General features: G+C 52.9%; 6 protein-coding genes across 6 annotated transcripts; 2 read left to right on the top strand and 4 right to left on the bottom strand.

The window, feature by feature from the left end:
• Positions 1-1256: 1256 nt before the first annotated feature.
• On the top strand, positions 1257-3051 carry BO88DRAFT_153541 (PLC-like phosphodiesterase). Its single transcript, XM_025701535.1, has 2 exons — positions 1257-2041; positions 2103-3051. Exons 1-2 carry the CDS (start codon positions 1483-1485, stop codon positions 2708-2710), a joined length of 1167 nt encoding a protein of 388 aa, XP_025558601.1. The 5' UTR covers positions 1257-1482; the 3' UTR covers positions 2711-3051.
• On the top strand, positions 3052-4440 carry BO88DRAFT_153542 (peptide alpha-N-acetyltransferase complex A subunit ARD1). Its single transcript, XM_025701536.1, has 2 exons — positions 3052-3770; positions 3889-4440. The coding sequence occupies exons 1-2, from the start codon at positions 3392-3394 to the stop codon at positions 4272-4274; spliced, it is 765 nt and encodes a 254-aa protein (XP_025558600.1). The 5' UTR covers positions 3052-3391; the 3' UTR covers positions 4275-4440.
• BO88DRAFT_408117 (uncharacterized protein) lies at positions 4162-7007 on the bottom strand. The gene has a single exon (XM_025707625.1). It carries the CDS (start codon positions 6701-6703, stop codon positions 4607-4609), a length of 2097 nt encoding a protein of 698 aa, XP_025558599.1. The 5' UTR covers positions 6704-7007; the 3' UTR covers positions 4162-4606.
• A 261-nt stretch (positions 7008-7268) lies between these two features.
• BO88DRAFT_396534 (COPI-interacting protein CEX1) lies at positions 7269-10296 on the bottom strand (the record flags this gene model as incomplete). The annotated part of the gene is made up of 9 exons (XM_025705244.1): positions 7269-8260; positions 8310-8482; positions 8533-8736; positions 8789-9083; positions 9140-9513; positions 9569-9715; positions 9780-9890; positions 9954-10091; positions 10174-10296. The coding sequence occupies 9 exons, from the start codon at positions 10294-10296 to the stop codon at positions 7492-7494; spliced, it is 2334 nt and encodes a 777-aa protein (XP_025558598.1). The 3' UTR covers positions 7269-7491.
• Positions 10297-11774: 1478 nt separating this feature from the next.
• Positions 11775-12444, bottom strand: BO88DRAFT_153301 (uncharacterized protein). The gene is made up of 2 exons (XM_025701534.1): positions 12388-12444; positions 11775-12330 (listed from the first exon to the last, which is right to left on the bottom strand). The coding sequence occupies exon 2, from the start codon at positions 12193-12195 to the stop codon at positions 11872-11874; it is 324 nt and encodes a 107-aa protein (XP_025558597.1). The 5' UTR covers positions 12196-12330; positions 12388-12444; the 3' UTR covers positions 11775-11871.
• A 205-nt stretch (positions 12445-12649) lies between these two features.
• BO88DRAFT_419092 (putative PAB1 binding protein (Pbp1)) lies at positions 12650-15752 on the bottom strand (the record flags this gene model as incomplete). Its single annotated transcript, XM_025708377.1, has 4 exons — positions 12650-12858; positions 12915-15254; positions 15317-15590; positions 15648-15752. 4 exons carry the CDS (start codon positions 15750-15752, stop codon positions 12650-12652), a joined length of 2928 nt encoding a protein of 975 aa, XP_025558596.1.
• Positions 15753-18540: the final 2788 nt, after the last annotated feature.

The raw sequence follows: 18540 nt of genomic DNA, 5'->3' as shown, positions 1-18540 counted from the left end.
ACGGGATTAGGTTGACGGGATCAGGAGAGGAAGCTGGGGATACATCCAGGAGAAGAGAACCAGAGAGTGGGAAGGAAGAAAAAAAAGGGGAGCGAGGAACAGGAAGAGATGGCGGGAATGGGGGAAAAAGATTAGGGAAAGGGAAAGCAAAGTGGATGGCGAGAGCGACGTATACACAGTACACAGATGGATGACTGAATATTACCGAACTGATCTGATCTGCCGTGGAATTGAATTGGGCTTTAAGGTTGAAAAAAGTTAGACGCCTTGGCAGCCAACCAGAATGAGAAAATATGGAATAAAATAAATGGGGAGTAGAAAATAAAATCAAAACAATAATCACAACAATAATAATAAAAACAACAATGAGAATTTCACACGAGCCGTAACGCTGGCGGCTTCAATAATCTTACTCAGGGAGAAAGTCTCAGTCTCAGGGCCGCAGCAGGTATTCTTAGCAGCGGCGCTGGTCTAGACCCTGATGGGAACATTTTTGCGATGGTGGCAGGAACTTTCCTTGCCCTGCCTCTTTTTCCCTCCTGGGCGGCAGTCTGACTGTGGACGAGACAGTGGAGAAGGCCGATCATGAGCAGATTTTATCCTTGCTCTGAAGTAATCTGAAGTAAGTGCAGCAATAACCCCCCGTTGATCGAGGGGCTCTTACTGCGCGGACGCCGTTGACCAGCACCAAAACCACCCCAGTTCGTGGCTGGTGATGGGCTGGAATACAGTGATGATTGGCATGAGTTAGCCGCTGATGGTTTTTCCCGATTACCCAATGCAGTGGGGATCGTGGCTGATCTGGCAATCCTCACGACATTCAGGAGCCACTCGCCAAGAAAGACTAGCAGCGACCCTCATAGGGCCTGGAATTAAAAGTCACTGCCTATTCTGGCGTTTCGGCAACAAATCTATCTGTTCTGTCAGTAACTGTTTGGCCAAGACTGGCTCAAACAACGTCATCGACAGGTGGGCCCCACTCTTGGTGTCTTTTTCAATTCTGGCTGCCTGGGCTGAGCAGATAATATAATTGGCCGGAAGGACTGGGAGGATTTTCCATGCGGGCGATCTGCCAGTGAAAGCCAGGCTAAGATCGGCTGCTGGCCAGCTTGGAGCTTTCCTCTCCGGGACAGCGGGGCGGACAGTCAGGGGGGTGGCAACCAATGGCTGCCGGGATCGGCCCCCCTAAAGTAAGCCAGTACCCTGAAGGCGGGAAACCCTGCGTGGTAACAATACCTGTTACCAACCATACCTACCTAAAAATACCTTACCAGCCCAGCATCCATGGTTGACTTCATCGTAAGACATCATTCCGCGCCCGGTGATTATTCTGCTTCTTCAGGGTCCTGATCCATCTGGTGCTCCATCTGGTGCATCTGATCGCATCGTGTGGTCCTCTTCGGACAGATTCACCGCTGTATATATATCCAAAACCTCCGAGCCTCCACAGACCGGCCTCTTGACTCCAGACCACCTCTTGTCATGCGGTTGATCGCTCACCTACTGCCGCTCCTGGCAGTGGGCGTTTGGCCTTCTCTGGCACAAGATGATAGCACCACGACGACGACGACCGGCAACAATGGCGGCCTGACTCTCGAGGGGACCGTCACTTCGTCCATCAGTGAAGCGACGCTGCCCACAGGTCACTACCTCTCCTACACTACGACTATGACCCTCGACAATGGACATACCGTCACGAGCACCGGGGCGCACTCCGCGACAACCACCTCCAACTCTACAACAGCATCCGGGAATTTCACCACGACGGTGACTTCCTCGTCTCAATCTCTCACATTGCTGGTGGGCGGCCAGACTGGCGGAGTCAATGGCACCAACGCTACTACAACAGCGACGTCCACTGCATCGTCGACCCCAGTCGTCAACACACAGCCTTGCAATGGCCACGCGGAGTTTTGCGCGCGAAAGTACTCCAACATCACCATGGTTGCTGCCCACAACAGCCCGTTTGTCAAGCCAGGCAATGCGGCAGCCAACCAGGCGTTGGACGTTACCGCTCAGCTGGATGATGGCATACGGATGCGTAAGTTGTCCGATCGACAAAGCTTAGCCCATGGATGGTATTTTGCTGACACCCTGGACAGTGCAATTCCAAACACACCTGGTCAACAACACCCTCTACCTCTGTCACACCAGCTGCGATCTTTTGAACATGGGACCATTGGAAGACTACCTGACAACTGTCACGAAATGGGTCAAAACCCATCCATATGACGTGGTCACCATCATGATAGGCAATTATGACTATGTAGACCCCGGCAACTTCACAGGTCCTATCCAGAACTCTGGTCTCATGGACTATGTGTTTACACCCTCAAAGATCCCAATGGCGCTAGATGATTGGCCTACGATGTCCAGTATGATTCTGTCTGGCAAGCGAGCCGTTGTCTTCATGGACTACCAGGCCAATCAGACGGCCTACCCGTGGCTCATGGATGAGTTTTCGCAGATGTGGGAGACGCCGTTTTCGCCCACGGACGCAGCCTTCCCTTGCACAGAGCAGCGGCCGCCGGACCTGTCCACGCAGGACGCCAAAGACCGGATGTACATGGCTAACCACAACCTGAACCTCGACATCAACATTGCCAGCATCAGTCTGCTGATCCCCAACACTGCCTCACTCAACCAGACCAACGCGGTCTCCGGCTACGGTAGTCTCGGAAAGATGGCACGCAACTGCACGGGTAAGTAACAGCTGACTGTGGTCTGTGTAACATGCTAACCTCTTTACCTCATAGCTATGTGGGACCGGCCGCCTAACTTCCTTCTGGTGGATTACTACAATTACGGCAACTTCAACGGGTCCGTGTTCGCGGTGGCCGCCGAGATGAACAACGTAACCTGGGATGGGAAATGCTGCGGCGCAGCATCTGCAGCGACGAGCGTGATGCCTGGGGTGAGTGTGATGAGTACGCTGCTTCTGATTGCGGGAGTGCAGTATATGGCATCGATATTTTAGTGTTGCTCCGAGCGTATATAGTGGGAGTTTGGAGTTGATGGATACACTTATATTATGACTCACGACTGTACAGTTAGAATTGAACCTAGTGGTTAAACTAAATTCATGAACAGGTTTCTTTAGCCCTATGTAGCTGCATCAATAGCTCCCAATATACTCCGTCGACAAAGTAGTAACTCCGATGCCCCTAACCCAAACCAGCTAGCGCCCACTCAGCTGACCACCACCACCACCAAACCAACTCCGCACTCAATATCATCACCACACTTTACACAGTAGACTACTACTACAACAAGCTACTCAATCCACACCCGGGGGCCAATTCACAACCCTGAACCTCAACCCCCCACACCAAATCCCACCTCCGATACCAACCAATCCCCCCTCCTCCGGGATATACCCAATCCAACCAAAATGGTCGACATCCTCCCCCTCAGCAGCTACCCCTCCTACATCGACCTCCTACCCTCGATCCAAACCTGCAACATCACGAACCTCCCCGAGAACTACTTTCTAAAATACTATTTGTACCATGCACTGACCTGGCCCCAACTATCCTTCGTGGCCGTGGTGCGGCCCAAGAACGGCTACAGCAAGTATACCACCACCACGGAGAATGGAGGACAAGGAGCCGGCAGCGCCGCAGAACAATACCCCAAGGTAGTGGGGTACGTGTTGGCGAAGATGGAGGAGGAGCCGACGGATGGGGTGCCGCATGGACATATCACGAGTATTTCTGTGATGAGGACGCATAGACGTTTGGGGATTGCGGAGAGGTTGATGAGGATGTCTCGTACGTTTATCCCCCCCCCTTTCCCCACCTGCTTTTATTCTATTTCGTTTTGGTTGTTTGTGAATGTTTGTGGGAAAAAAAAAACGCATGCTAATCATTCTGGGGATGGTGTTGATAGAACGCGCAATGGCCGAATGCCACCGCGCACAATACGTGTCTCTGCACGTGCGCGTATCCAACAAAGCCGCGCTGCACCTTTACCGCGATACCCTCGGATTCCAGGTCGATAGTGTGGAGAGCAAGTACTATGCGGATGGGGAGGATGCGTATGCGATGCGCATGGATCTGTCGGGCATGTTTATCAATTGGGCGGAGATTGAGCGGAAGGATCGCGAGCGGGCGGAGAAAGATGAGAAGGATGCGGATGAGGGTGATGAGGTGGGTGAGTTGGGGAAGAAGGAGGAGAAGGAAAGTACTGAGAAGATGGTTAAGGTGAAGGTTGGGCGTGGGTTGGGAGTTGGGGATTTGGTTGAGAAGAATGAGGCGCAGGCTTCTTCTTCTTAGTAGTCCTCTCTTTTATTCTCTTTGACAAAAAGGTTCTAGGTTCGGGGGAAAAGAGTGGGGTTGTCTTTCTTGTATAAAATAGATGTTATACGACGGTTTTTGGTAGATCTTGATCGGTATTGGTATTGGTATGTTGGTGCATGGTTCTAGATTCATGTTGAAAATGCATGCTAATGACCACACTGTACCCCGGGTTGACGCCGGTATGATAAAGAAAGTAATAAATACATAAGAGAATCCCAAGTCCAGTCTCTTCCATGAATATAAACACCGCTATGATCATGCATCGTCCCATAAAGTAATTCAAATGATAATGTCCTGGCCATGGCCCACTAATTGCGCCGTGACGCTCCCCGATTATATTGATCGGTGCCCTTCTTGTCTTTCTCATATGACTTCTCTGCTTCTTTGCACGGCTTCCTTTCGATTGCCGACTTCTCACTCTTCCCCTTGACCGGCATCTTTTCGTTACTTGATGTGCTCGGTGTGCTGATAGAACTGATTTCACTATCCGATTCGGCCAGGGACCGCGCCGGGGATGGAATGGAGGTGAAAGACTGTACAGTTGAGCGGCTCTCCCGATTAGTGTCAAGCTCCAATCGCTGCATGTGCTGCTCGAGTGGCATCTCAGCACCATCCCTCTGCACCTCACGCGCTCGCTGCTCCTGACGCCGGCGGGTGCGTTTGAGCCGCCGCTTCTCGCGTTGCTCTTCTCGCGCTCGACGCAATACATCTCGAAATGCTTTCCGCGTGGCCCGAGTCTCTTCTTTGACCGCTCGCTTATCTGACTGCTTCTGGTGCTGCTCGCTTGGCGAGTCCCATCGCCTCCAGCCGTGACGCCAGCCGCTTCGTCCAGATGTACGGTTCTGGCGTCGCGACTGCTGAAGAACGTCAAGCTGACGCCGCAGACCCACGGCGGCTTCGTACAACTCCCGGTCGTGATGGTCGTTCAGTGACAAAAGCTGCGCGCGGACAGTGGCCAGATCAGAGGCGCTGAGCTCGGACGTTGTTGACAAGGAATCAATCGAAGAGAAAGACAAGTCGGATGCCTCCGAGTCGATTGAAGCCCGGCGAGTCCGTTCAGGTTGAGCTGGAGTAGCGCGTTGAGGCGCAGCTGTCGTAGCCGTAGCCGTAGCCGTAGTCGTGGCCGTAGGTGTATGCGTAGTGCTATTCTGTACGTACCCTGGCTTAGGGGGTTGGTTCGCGATCCAATCATCACGAGAAGGACTGACAAAGCCTGTGAAGGCATCCTCCACCTTTCGTCCCTGAAGTCCGGCCTGCTCCTCGATCCAGCGACTGTGAGCAAGAGCCTGTTCCTCCACCTGCCTTCCATAATGTTGTGCTTGCTCAGTAAAGCGCTCTCCATACTTCTGGGCCTGCGAGGCCAACGACGCTATCCAATCTAAGGGTCCTCCTCCCTTTGACATGCTTGGATCCTGGTAAGGAACCCCATAAGGGGGAGCAGTCCAGCCCCATGGAGGCTGAGGAGGGTAGTGACCGGGCGGCGGCGGCGGTGGAGGTGGAGGAGGGTAATGGTATGCAGGATGAGGCGGATACACAGCAGGGCTGTATGGCGCAGGATGCCCATAAGGCGCGTAAGGTGTAGGAGGGGTAGGATATTGTGGGTAGGCATATGGCCCTGGTGTATAAACAGCACTGACTGGAGGCGCACCAGGCTGCTCAGCAGCTGTTGGTGTCACAGGCGACTGTTGCAAGCGACCTCGACCAGCGTCGGACGCCTGGGCGACTCGATTCTCTCGCGTTGTAGCAGCCGGCCAACACTTAGGACACAAAGATGATCGCGGCGCACTCTGAGGGTCCATCACGTAGACATATACGACACGAGCCGAGCGGGGTTCGAAGAAATATTGGTTCCACTCCATTATCACGGCAGCAATCCGTCTCTTGCGTTCTTCATCCGTCTCCTGGGGCCGATCCTTACGATCACGCTGAATCTCTGCTCTCACTTGACGGGGCAGTTGTGCCGAAGTAGACGCTAGACCCAAATGCGGTGGAAACAAGTATCTCAGGAAAACGTCCCAGTCCTGCTGGGTGATGTCTTCCGTCTTCTGCGCGGTCCAACAACGAGGTCGACGCCGGATATCCTTCGATTGGCTGCGCGGAAAGATCGTTACACAATGTTCCACAATGTCCCCCTGACGGCTTGAAGTCGGAGGCGGTCGCTCCACGAAGTACTCCGCAGCAGATGTAAAGTGGGTAGGCAAGCTGGCGGAGGATGCTGGAAAATCATGACTGGCGGAGCTGGACGCAGGACTTGAGGGCGAGGTGCCTAGGGTTGTCTCCCCCCCACGCAGACGTAGCAGGACACGATTCACTTCCGCAGTTGCAGCGGCATTTCGGCTGTTTGCTTGTGCGAGTAACGGGTCGACCGCAGAGTATGGCGGAGGAGGAGCTTCGTCGGATTCCATTGTAGCAAGGACAGATATTGTTGTAAAAGTGTGAAATCAAAATCACGGACCGAGTTGACCTTCAGGTTCGTAACCCGTCATCCATCGCGCATGGGAAGATATGCAACACCCACCAGCCTTCCCGGACACACTCAGGTACGGAGACGCTGGAAGGCAGCAGGATTATCTAGATTCTGAGTACGATAATCAGCCCTGGCACTGCAGGGGCGAGCGAGCGAACCGCACGGCAGACGTAGGAGAGTTGAGTCCTACTCTTGAGTAAGACGATCGGAAATTCAAAAGGCCAGAGAACGGGATGGCCGGCAGGTGGAGGGAGAGACAAGATGACTTGGAAGTGTCTCGGGCGGCGGAGGATCAGCGGCGGATGTGATCACGGGGCAGCCGGCGCTTGATTGGCGCCACCCCTCCGCCTTATCGAGTCGATCTTCAAGCCAGACTGACTAGTAATATTACTCTCTCCTCCACTCAACTATCGATTTGTTCAACGGTGCTCCCCCCCTACCGCTACCCGGCGTTTCATGTTTACTTCTAGTGGACTGCCCCAGATTTATAAAATGTCAATCAAATTGTATGTGACCATGTCTGCAATGATTGATTCTATCCTATCGCAACTCATATGCAGCAGCAACAAAACAAGCAATTAACCAGACTATATACTGCATGGCGCCCAAACTCCCCTGCCTTGATGCCTTGGATATGTCGCAAGATGAGAAATATAATCACGGTATAGTGCAAGGGAATATGTACCCTGATGAACAGAAAGATGCGGGTATTAAGGATCTATACTGCTAATCCCAAGCGTCTCCCCAACCGTCGTCCTCCTCAGTGTCTTTAGGTGTCGTGTCAATCTTTTTTGCTGGTGCGACAACGGTCCTGGGCTTAGCCGTGCTACTGCGGCTAGATGGCCGTGATACCGAGGTGGGACTGGATTTATTCAATCCCTTTGGCAATGGCTTCTTTGACTTGGACTGGGCGGCCAGCCAACCCGCAAAGTCCGGCTCGCCGCCATCATCGTACGGAACGGGGGCTGCTTTAGGTGCAGGGGCAGGTGCAGGAGCAGAAACTGTTGGACTGCTAGTTGCTGTCGCACTGAAGGGGTCCTCCTCTACTTGCTGCTCGTCTTCATCATCGTCCATTGCACCCCACGCGTCGTAGACATCTCCTGCATCATCCTCTTCTTTAGCCAAAGTTGGTGGTTGCTCTGACATGGACCGATTCAGAGTCTGAGTTGCAGGCCGTAGTGTCTCTTTCTGCACCGATGATGACGCCCTCGTTGGGCGGGGAACAGAAGCTGGACGAGCCGGTTCAGGCTCGACCGGTTTAACACCGTTGGCGGTGGGTTCGATTTCGCCATTGGCCGCCGTGAGCTTATTGGTGAACGAGGAAATCGCCCATCCAGCCCATGACTTGTCGTTAGATGTGCCGATACGGGCTGTATCCTTTGTCGGATCTGCACTGGCTGCCGGAGGAATTACCGTGTCTGCCATTGTGCTGCCGTACTTCCGGATACGCTGGAGATACAAGTCGAGTGTCTTATTCGCCTGGTCTCTGACCATCCTATATGAAGCATTAGACCCGAGCCATGAGAGAAAGTGAATGTTCTTACTTTTCCTTATCCAGAAGGGAAGGGCAGATAGCCGGAAGCACTTTTGTCGCGCAGTCTTCCTCGGTGAAGAACTCCAGCGTCGCTCCGAGAGCGAGCAGACCAGCGCTCCGGGCGTGGACGAAGGGATCCCGAAGAGACCTGGTGAAGGCCGCAATAAGGACCTTGGACCTCGACTGTAACGGGTCAGCGTTGCGTATGATGCTTTCTGGGAAGAGCCACTCACGCCCTGTCCGAGGTTCTTCGCTATCTTGCCCAAGCAGATAGTGGTATTTGTACGAATTCCCGGCTGCTCATCGTTGGCAGTACGGGCGAGGAACTTGAGCAGATCACCGTTGATGACACGGTCGCTGAGCTTGTTGATAATTGGCAAAACAGCCTTGACCGTCTGCTCTCGGACGACGGGGGCGGCGTCGGTGAAGCCGGAGGTCTATAGCACATGAAATTAGCATCGAGCCCTGCCGGGGATTGTTGATACTAACAATCTGAGGGAAGATCTTGTCATTGACGATCTTTTGAGGTAGGTTGTCGATCATCACCGGGAGGTTATCGAGCAAGCAGACCCGCAGCGCTCGATCCGGGTTTCCAAAGAGTCGGACAACGACTGGCGTAAGTCTCGAGTTGAACTCTTCCTGGGATAACTTCGCCCCGATCTTCAGAATAGCCCCCAGTACCTTGGGGCCGCCTCCGCCAAACTCAACCGACTTTAGCAATTCTGGAAGCACCTTCATCTTGAAAAACTCCTCAGGGAAGTCGTCGGACAGCTCATCAAGCTCACTACTCCAGTCAGCATCCACTAGTTGCAGCCTGTTTCTAACGAGACATTGACTCACTTGACAAACTCCTCTCGCTCCGCATCGTTCTTGAGCCCTAAACTCTCAATATCGTCCGTCAACCGGATAAGTGGGGTTTCGAAGAAGCCGCCGCTCTTCTTCCCCTGCTCAACAAAGTGGGCAGGGCTCAGGCGCAGTTTGGGATTTGCCGTGCACAGGCGTTTATAGCTCTGATGCATACTGGGCGGGATGTTCGTCGTCTTGCCCACCTGGTCCCCGCCAGTGAAGTTGCCATTGTAGACCTCGTAAACTAGTATTCCAAGCCCGTAAGAATCAATCGCAGTCAGCGGGTTCCGTTTGATCGTGTCCCATCCGCTCTTGACGACCTCCGGAGGTGTGAATCGAGCCGCGTCAGGAACGAGACTACCGTATGTCTGCAAGGCGCTGTCAGTAACCGCATTTCCGTAATGTAATCGACGATAAACCGACATAAATGACCGCATTCTCATCGTTCATTGAACTCAGAATATCGAAACCGCCCAGCTTCCATTCCCCACTCTCGCTTGTGAATACCGATGAGGCCCTGACAACACCATGAACAGAGGCCGCGTCTCCGTTGATGAACTTGAGCGTAGACTGTAGAACCGCATACGTCAGAACAATCACAATCGCAACCACAACCACCATAACCCGAACATACCGCCACAGTATACAACCCCCATTTGGACGTCTCCTCGCTCAGACTCCTCCGCTTAACATGCCACGAAAGGGGCACGACTCGCTCGGTGACAATATAAAGGCTAGCTTCCGTCTATAATCCGTCAGCCGTTCCATCCATAAAACATGATACACGAACTATCGTGTGTCCAATTACCTCTATCGTATCCAAGACCTTAATCACCCCGGGATGTCTCAGCGTCCGGGACTTGCGCACCGCATTCTTCGCCAACGGTAGACGGGACTTATTGGAAGCAATATCGAAGGTAAAGACGCTGCAGGGCGAACCGTCTTCCTATACGTACCAAGCGCCGATCAGCAATCGCATTAGCCCCATGGGGGGTTTTGATTCCGCGGGCCCGCATGACATCTCATACCCGTTTCGTAGCATTGTGTAGCGTCCAGATCGAGTCGGAGAGATCGACTCTGTCTCCGAGCGAGTAAGGAAATGAACTACCCTTTGCGATCGCCGATGCGACGGCAGATTTGAGAAAATCCATGGCTGGTGTGGGCGGTGCGGACAGTTGTGGGTGTTCTCGCGGAGGGGGCAGCTAAATTAACTACTAGCTGGTCTTTAAAGATAACTACCACCGCAGCGGCGATAGTGGAGGAACGTCTTCGGCGGGGAGAGAGGAAGAAGGGGAGGGTATATAAGCGTATAAAAGAAAGAAAGAAAGAAAGCTTTAGAGAAACGACACGTATGCGACCGATCTCTAGTCCAAGACAGAACGAAAGAGATTCAACGGCCCCCAAGTTCAACAGGGAGAGAGAGATCGGGGACATGGGAATAATACAACGGATTTGTCCCCTTTGGCGCTGCCCGTGGTACCCCGCCCCCAATCGGGTTTAGGGGCTTTTTGTGGGAAAGCTCCCCATTTTATCGCCGGAGCTTGACTTTCTTTCTCTTTAGCTTTAACACATACACACACGCTCTCCTGTTTCTATATCTATCTCCCACGACAGACGCGTCTGCTGAATGATAGCAGCAACGACACTAATAACACAATGATGCTCTCTTCGCTCTTACCATCAACAACCAATACTCACCTCCAACTAACCCTTCACATCGAGCTGAGCTAACACAAGGCACGTCCCATAACTTCCTACTTGACTCCTCCCCCCGTCCCAGACCCGATTCACTTCTAGTCACAGACAATCCTTCCCCCCAATCCCTCACCTCCCTCCCTCCTCAAACCACAAGAGACAACCCATTCTCCAATGATGATCACCTGGTAAAAGGTCAGACCGCGAAACCCATACGAAAGCGTCGTTTCAACTCCCCCGCTGTGTGCTCACCTTCCAACCCAACCAACACTCCCAGCACGAGCAATCCAACAAAAAGAATCCCTTTTCCCCGAATACCCTCCCATCGCAAACATCATGGGGACATCTCCTCGCAGCTACCCAATTCCATTACTTTTCATCCTCGCTCTTCTCTTCATTCAACAAAGGCAGGCACAAGTTCTTGTTAAAGGCATAAAGGTTCTGGTCGAGAGGCTCACGACGTTGCTTTTTTTTTACCTTGGAGACACATGTGTACAACGAAACATTCACTTTCTTTTGTTTTCCAAGCCGCAATTTGGGGTTTCTGGTCCGCTTTTCTCCATGAGGAATTTCAGAAACTAATGGCTGCGGCGTACATTCTTTTTTCTTTGAGTTAACTGCCGAATGGGAGATTTGCGGGATGGGGGGGATGGGTAGGGTGAAGCAGGGATCAAACTGTGGTTTTGTGATGGGCTCGGGGGTGGTGGAATCTGGGTGTTTTGGCTGGTGGTTGGGCTTTGGGTTGAAGGGTAGAGTACCGCGGTGGCGGCGTCTTTCTTGGTTGGATGATGACCAAATAAGAAACTGAAAAGACCTGAGGAGAATGCTCTTTCACTACTTCATGCTTGTTGTTGGAATTTTGTTATCCTAGTTAGGCCCTGCAACTATTTACTTCCGTCGTGCTGACTGGCAGCTCCTGCGTAATTGCTACGTTACTGAGTCCTGTCTACAAGAGGCATCAAGCTCGATTATATTGATGTCATTCATCCCCGTCAAAATGCGTAAAACAAGTCGCCCTAGAACACTTCCCCTCATATCATCTCAATGTCATCCCGACAACTCACCCCCGTACTGTGCAACGTGTCTCCTATACCACTCGCTATGGCCTCTTCCACCCGTCGCTGTCCATCAGAACTCCCCTCTTCCTCCGGTTCGATTCCCCATGGGTAGAGATGGCAACGCAAAAGACATGCAAGACGAAGAAAGGAAAAAAGAAAAAGAAAAAAAGATAAATCCCAGAACATCATTGGCATATAGCAATGAGTACCCCAGTAACTTGGAAAGTTATCGTAGTGGAATCCCTTCGTTGGCTTCCGTAAATCACTTCCAAGAAGCCGTATAGTATAGGCCTGCATAGGATGGCAACAAGGCCATCGGATGCCGAACTATTTGCCGACACACCAATCCCCAGAGGTCTCTCAACTTATAGCCCATGGCTATACTCCTATACACACCTGATCTGACTGCAATACTTCACACGAAGCTGCCACCTCGCCTGGCTTTTGTTAGCACGTACCGACCCATCGAGGGCACTAAGGAAAGCTTACCAGCAGGGAATCGCAACCCGCCAACCGGGAACACTATAAGTCTTCCGGTGCACATAGCGCAGCGCATACGTACAATGTACAGATAGCTTTGGTAAACATAGTGAGGTTGTTGGTCGACGCGAGACGATTTGAGTCGCCAACGGTGAACAACTGGAGTTCACATCCAAGTGAAGCCTGAATTTCCAAAGAGGAACGGCGGTGTTTTGGGTCAGGTCGCTAAGCCAGCGATATGGCGTCTCACGCTTGTCAAGCGGGGGATGGTTCATTTCACTTCATCTGCTGCCTCTTGCGGTTGAGGTCCAGATGCGACAGTAGACGGGGGTTGAGCAGGCATTTGAGGAGGCATCTGCGGCATTTGGTTGTAACCGCTACTCGGTGTCCGATGCTGGTGGGGTGGGTAATGGTGTATTTGGTGGGGACTAGACTGGAAATGGGGCTGCTGCTGAGGGTAATTGCCGCGGACTGGGGGCACTATGCTAGTTAGCTACCTAACCCCACAACGGTCTTCTGGCTTCGTTATAACATACTGTGAGTAGGCTGCTGCGTCGGATACACGGGCTGGCCATGCTGCCCAGGGGACATGAACATCACCGGTTGGGGGGGCTGACCCGGCTGAGAATTCTGGTGCATCATCATGGGAGCACCCCGACTGGGACTGGGATAGCCACTGTGAGGCTGGGGCGGTGGCACATGTTGGGGATACGCGTGGCTAGGATTTGGGGAATACATCTGCATCTGGGGTGTATAGGGGGCCACGCCTTGAGGAACACCCATGTATGGTCCGCTAGACGGCTGTTGAACCATCATTGGAGCGCCCATGGTTGGTTGGGGGTTGACGAATTGAGGACCGCCCGGGTAATGTCTCATATGTCCAGGTTGAGTGCCGGCCTGGCTGACATAGAACTGTGGCATGGCTTGGCCAAATGCAAGCTGTGCATGTGGCGCCATGGGGGACGGGTAACCGTGCTGTAACCTGGGGGATGGGAACACTTGCGAGGTCGAGGCAGACATCTGCATGCGGTGGGGATCGTCAAAGTGTGGGGGCCCGGAATTATGATGCTGCTGAGGGTGCAGATGAGGCCCGTGTGGTGGACCAGTGGTGGGAGGCATGCCGGGAGTGTTCTGTGGGAACTGGAACGGCATCTGCGGCGGAGGCATCTGGGGATTGGACGCAGAGCGGCTCTGGGGAGAGATAGCTGGCACCGAAGCAGGCGGCTTGAACATTTCCAGGTATGTCTTTTCTTCGTTTCCGGGAGCGGCATCCCAAGTAGGGGGAGTCCGGTAAGCAGGCGGGATGCCTCCATTGAAGGCGAACCCCTTCTCATTTGACTCCGCATTTTCCTTCTTCATGCGCTTAATGGGGTTGAACTGATCATTAAGGGACGGCCTCTCAGAAATTGGTCTTGGCTTCTTAGCCCCGAAGAACAACGAGGGGCTAGTGGTCCGTGAGACGGAGCGTCCTCGGGTAAAAGGAGAGGAGGTGGACGAAGCACCGGGTGTAAAGGTACTTGCGGCGGGGTTTGGCTTAAACTCCAGGGCCCTCACGTTGAACTTGGTCGAGACGGACGAGGTTGGTGTCTGCACCTTATTCGGGCTAGTAACAGCAGGCTGCTCGCCAGCTGGGCCAGTTGGAGGAATGCGAACTTCATTGATAGGCAAGGGAGCGGGAACAGTTCCCATCGCGGCTCCCTTTCGCTGCTGTATGTTATCTGCTAGACGATGGCCGAGCATGCCAGTGGCTTGACGGCCCTGGTGCACGGGCTGCTGCGGCAGCCGCCCACCCGGTCCAGCATGCGGACCGGTTGGGGGAAACATTTGACGACCCCGAGGATAGTTCTGGCGGTCAGACTGCGCAGGAGGCGGCATAGTTCCACTCTCCTGGCGAGCGTTTCCAGATGGGCGAGCAGCGGGCTTCGAGTCAGTGCTTGCTGGGGACTTGGTCACAACCTTCTCCTCAGCGTGCTGCTGAGCTCTTTGGATGATCTCTTCCTGCTTGTGCGGGTCTTTAGCTAGGATGGGTACCAAATCCTTGGGCACTGGCGTTGCCAGCTTGAAGTTCTTGGAAAACTTCATAAGTTCGTTCAACTTAATGGTTCGATCATACGAAGCCTGGTTACGACGGCGTTCTTGCAACTTCGCCTTTTCACTGTGGGCGAATTGTCGGAAAGAGTCGAGCACCTCGGCCTCCACATTCGAAGTAGCATTTGCGGGAGCCGGGGCACCAGATGTGGTCTTGGACAAGGCAGGCTTTTGTTCCGTATCGGCAGCAGAGCTTGCTGTTATACTGGACGGTGCAGGCTGAGCCTGGGCCTGCCCATTCTCCTTGGGCGGTCCGGCGGCAACAGCCTCTTTCGGGGCACTAGGAACCTGTTTGAGAGAGCTTGCGGGAGCTCCCGAGGCCATGGCAGATTGAGCGGCGTTTTGCCTGCGTGCTGGTGGAGTGTACTTATTTGGCTGGCCCGAAACAAGCGGCGGGAAATTCCTCTCATCACGGCGGACACCGCTGTATTTAGCTTCCTCATCATGATCATCTGCCGATACCTGCCCTCTTTCCTCACGAACATGTGCATTGTCGGTAGTGGCGCCTTCTATTTCACGAGCAATTCGAGCAGCATCTGCTTCCTTCTGTTTATAGGTAGGGTCCGACCGATCGATTCTAGTGGTGTAGATGTTCTCATCGTAACTGCTGGTAGCACCGAAGAGCCTGGCGTTTGCTTCGAATTGGTCCCATCCAGTTGAATTGTGCGCGCTTTCGAGTGAGAGGTCAACGTCCGTATCGGCGGCAGGTTCCCAGCGCTTGAGGGTCCGCTCGCGAATCGCAAGATTTCCGGAGATGTCAGTATCCGTTTTGAAACCTACAGGAGTCCCTGATACTTTGTTAGGATTTCAAAGTGGCCATCAATGTTATCAAGCTAGCCCGGTGACTTACCGTTCGCGCTCTTTGCTGTAACATCGGCCGGGGTGACGTTCGGGACCGAAATGTCGACCACATCCTTGACATCGAAGGACATGCTATGATCCGGCGCTGACCCTATATACGGGCTTGAGACATCACTAACTCCATTCGCTTTGTTCTGATCCGCCTTGGTGGGCCTTTGCACCATCTTGAGTACGAACGAACAGTCGCTAGGCTCCAACGTCGAGGACGAAAAAATTCCCGTGTACTTATCCCCATTTCTTGTGGTAATCGTAGCATTCAAACCCTGAGAACCGTAAGCCTTTCACGTCGACACATGCCGGGTCTGGAACACTGAGCTTACAATGAAGCTAGCAAACAAGAAAACGAGACGGTCATTTGCGTGGTTATCGGGGGTGTTTGACTCTTTCGGAGTCGGTCGAGGAGAGGCGGACTGTTTGTGAGACATGTTGCCGTTCTGCTGTGAGTACGAGGCCCGCTGTGTGATCGGGTTTGCGCCGTGAGACCAAGCTTTGGTGGAGTTACTGCGTCTATCATCAAGAAAGAGGTGGATTAGCTAATGCGCAATACAATGTCGTGGCTATCAGCAAAGAGCATGAGATCAACGATAGTGCCCTTTCATCAGGCACGAGACTGGTGGTAGAACAAGAACACGGGGTGAGAAAGATGAAGAGGCAAAGACACAATGACGCCAAATAGTCGTCCAGAAGACCCGAGAGCCACGGAGGGCATTGACAGGAAGAGACCCGTCCTGAACAAGGTTTAGAGGGAGGGGGGATGGTAACAGAGCAAACGGCCATTTTTTCGTGAGGGGACAAGCGGTGAGGAAAGGGCAATGGAAGCAAACGAGTCGAAAGGAGCTGGGAGGGATGAGGCATAACATGTTGACCTCGCAACGTACCTCTGCCCGCTCTCGAGAGGACTACCGGATTGACGCCGGCCGCCCTCCGAGGCCTTTGTACTAGCACTGGATCTCAAGGAAGGTCTAGTACCGGGGTTCTGAGGATTCACGGCATTGCCAGACGCACTGTTGGCAGCCGGCACTGAGTTGACGGTAGAAGCCATCTGGCTGGATCGTCACCGAGCGTAGCTCTACGTCGTCGCACGACGCAAAGCCGTAAAGAGTGCGGACGGAAGGCACGAAGCCAAAACACACCGCCTGCGCAAACAGGACCGAAGAAACGGTGGATGGAGTGGGAGGAAGGGATTTGGGGGGGAAAGGAAGAAAGAATGGCGGGGTGGAAGGGGAGAAAGGGAAGCTGTGGTAGGAGAGCGAGAGCCCCGAACGAGTCACGGGACCGCCTTCTGGTGTTGAGCGTCCACGGGAAGGGAGGAACAGAGAGAGAGAGAGAGACACAGAGAGAGACGGGGAAAGGGGAGGAAGGAGGGGAGACGCGGATCCGGGAGGAAAGACGGGAAGTGGAGAAGGAGGAGAAGAATGAGTTAAGAAGAGAACACCAGAAGGGAACTGGCGAGAAGCAAGTAGTAAGGTAGTAGTAGTGGTAATTGTAGGTAGGACGTCCCGGTCAAGTCAGGTTGCCGGCCGCAGGTAGTAGTAGGGAAGAAGAAGAAGAAGGTAAAACTACTACTACAACACAAGGAGAAGGGAAGTTCAATGTTCAGTTGGTACTGGTAGATCGATAGGTGGGTGAGCAGCAGCCACAAAAAGAGGAGACAGGCCAAAGACAAGCCAGCCAGACAGCTAACATCATCCACAGGTCAAAGGTCAAGTAAGGTTAGTTTTCTGTACGTACAGCAAAGGTCTGGCTGGAGGGTTTAGCTTGTCAGAGGGGAATTTAGGTGGGCAAATCCCATGGAAATCCCAAGGGTCTTCCGGCCTTGGGTTGGTTGGCGGTTGGCAAGCGAGTGGGGAACGAAAGATGGCCATGAGTGGGAATGTGCACTTGCTTTTTTATCTATGTTCTTTCTTCTTCAAGTTCTTTCCTCCCTCGTTTCACTTCCACTCCCACTTCCACTTCCATCTCCATCTTTGATTTTCTTGCTAAGCTAGCTGATAAGCATTTATTTCCCAAGTCTGGTGGAATAGAAAACTAACTACTACATCTCAAGTAGTAAGTATAATTATTTTGGAGGGCTTGTGAACGGCCTTTCGTAATGCCTAGTCCCAAATAAAGAAGAAGAAAAAAAACATGATTACATTTATTGGCCATCATCTTTCCTGCACCATCATGAATAATGGGATTACAGTTGTGCGTGCGTGCGTGTAGGTGTGTGTGTTCCCACCTCGCTACTACTGAGACGCACCATGTCGCCTCACTCCACTTGCTTCTGCTTCCATCAGTCGAGTTGCCAATTTCAATGGACTCCTGCCCTTGCGGCCTGTCAGAATCCACTTGGAGCAGGCCCACCCATTGCGCTGCATGGTGAATCCATATGAGTTCCGTCCGTATCTCTGATCCTAGGTCTGGAATGATCCCTTGCTGCATGGAAGCTCACTTCCACAGCCCATGCTCCCTCAGACCTTCTTGGTTCTTGTCTTTGCTGTCACCGCGTCTGAAAAGTCCATTCGGTACTTCTGCCATCCGAGTGCGATCGGTAAGTGCAACAGAGCTCAGGTTCGCTCGAGCAAGGGCGGCTGTCCTGCCAACACATCTAGCAATCACCAAAATTGGGCATTCGCGAGGTGGAGAGCCATTCCACCCCCCGACTAACCCGGCTAGGCATCCGATCTATAGAGTCCTCCACCAGAGATACTTTTCCAGACGTGCTTCCCTTAAGATCGAGAAGCAGCGCCGTGCCAATTCTATCTACCTAGACTTCTGTGCTGGTTTACTGCAGCTGTCAGCATGATCATAAATTAGACCTTCGGGGCCAAGGAGATAGACGGCTAGTTAGCTTGATGATCGACCGAAACCATACTTGCATCATGCTTGCTGGGTGGTTTGTTTGGGGAATACTGGCAAAGCAAATCAGCGAACCGACTTGCGCTAAGATCCTGCCTGATAGACAATCGCATTGACGCTTCAGCGCACTACCCACTTGATGCTATAGATATCACATTACTAAGAGACTAAGCGAATACAGTAAGAACTAAGGCAAGCGCCGGGGCAATTGACCGGGCCATGCTAAGCATTATTAGGCTAGTTCATTATATTGAGCGCCTGCCCAGGCGTCCAGCGACTCATGAATTGTGCGCACAACGATGGATCGGGCCAGTATCATATTGTTGCTGGCGTTGAACCAGAAATAATCAATCAATGGAAATCATCGTTACG

Source organism: Aspergillus vadensis (genome assembly GCF_003184925.1).
Source record: "Aspergillus vadensis CBS 113365 unplaced genomic scaffold BO88scaffold_28, whole genome shotgun sequence".
NCBI classification, from domain to species: domain Eukaryota; kingdom Fungi; phylum Ascomycota; class Eurotiomycetes; order Eurotiales; family Aspergillaceae; genus Aspergillus; species Aspergillus vadensis.
Note: the sequence above shows the minus strand (reverse complement) of the source record. Positions and strands in the feature narration are given on the sequence as shown.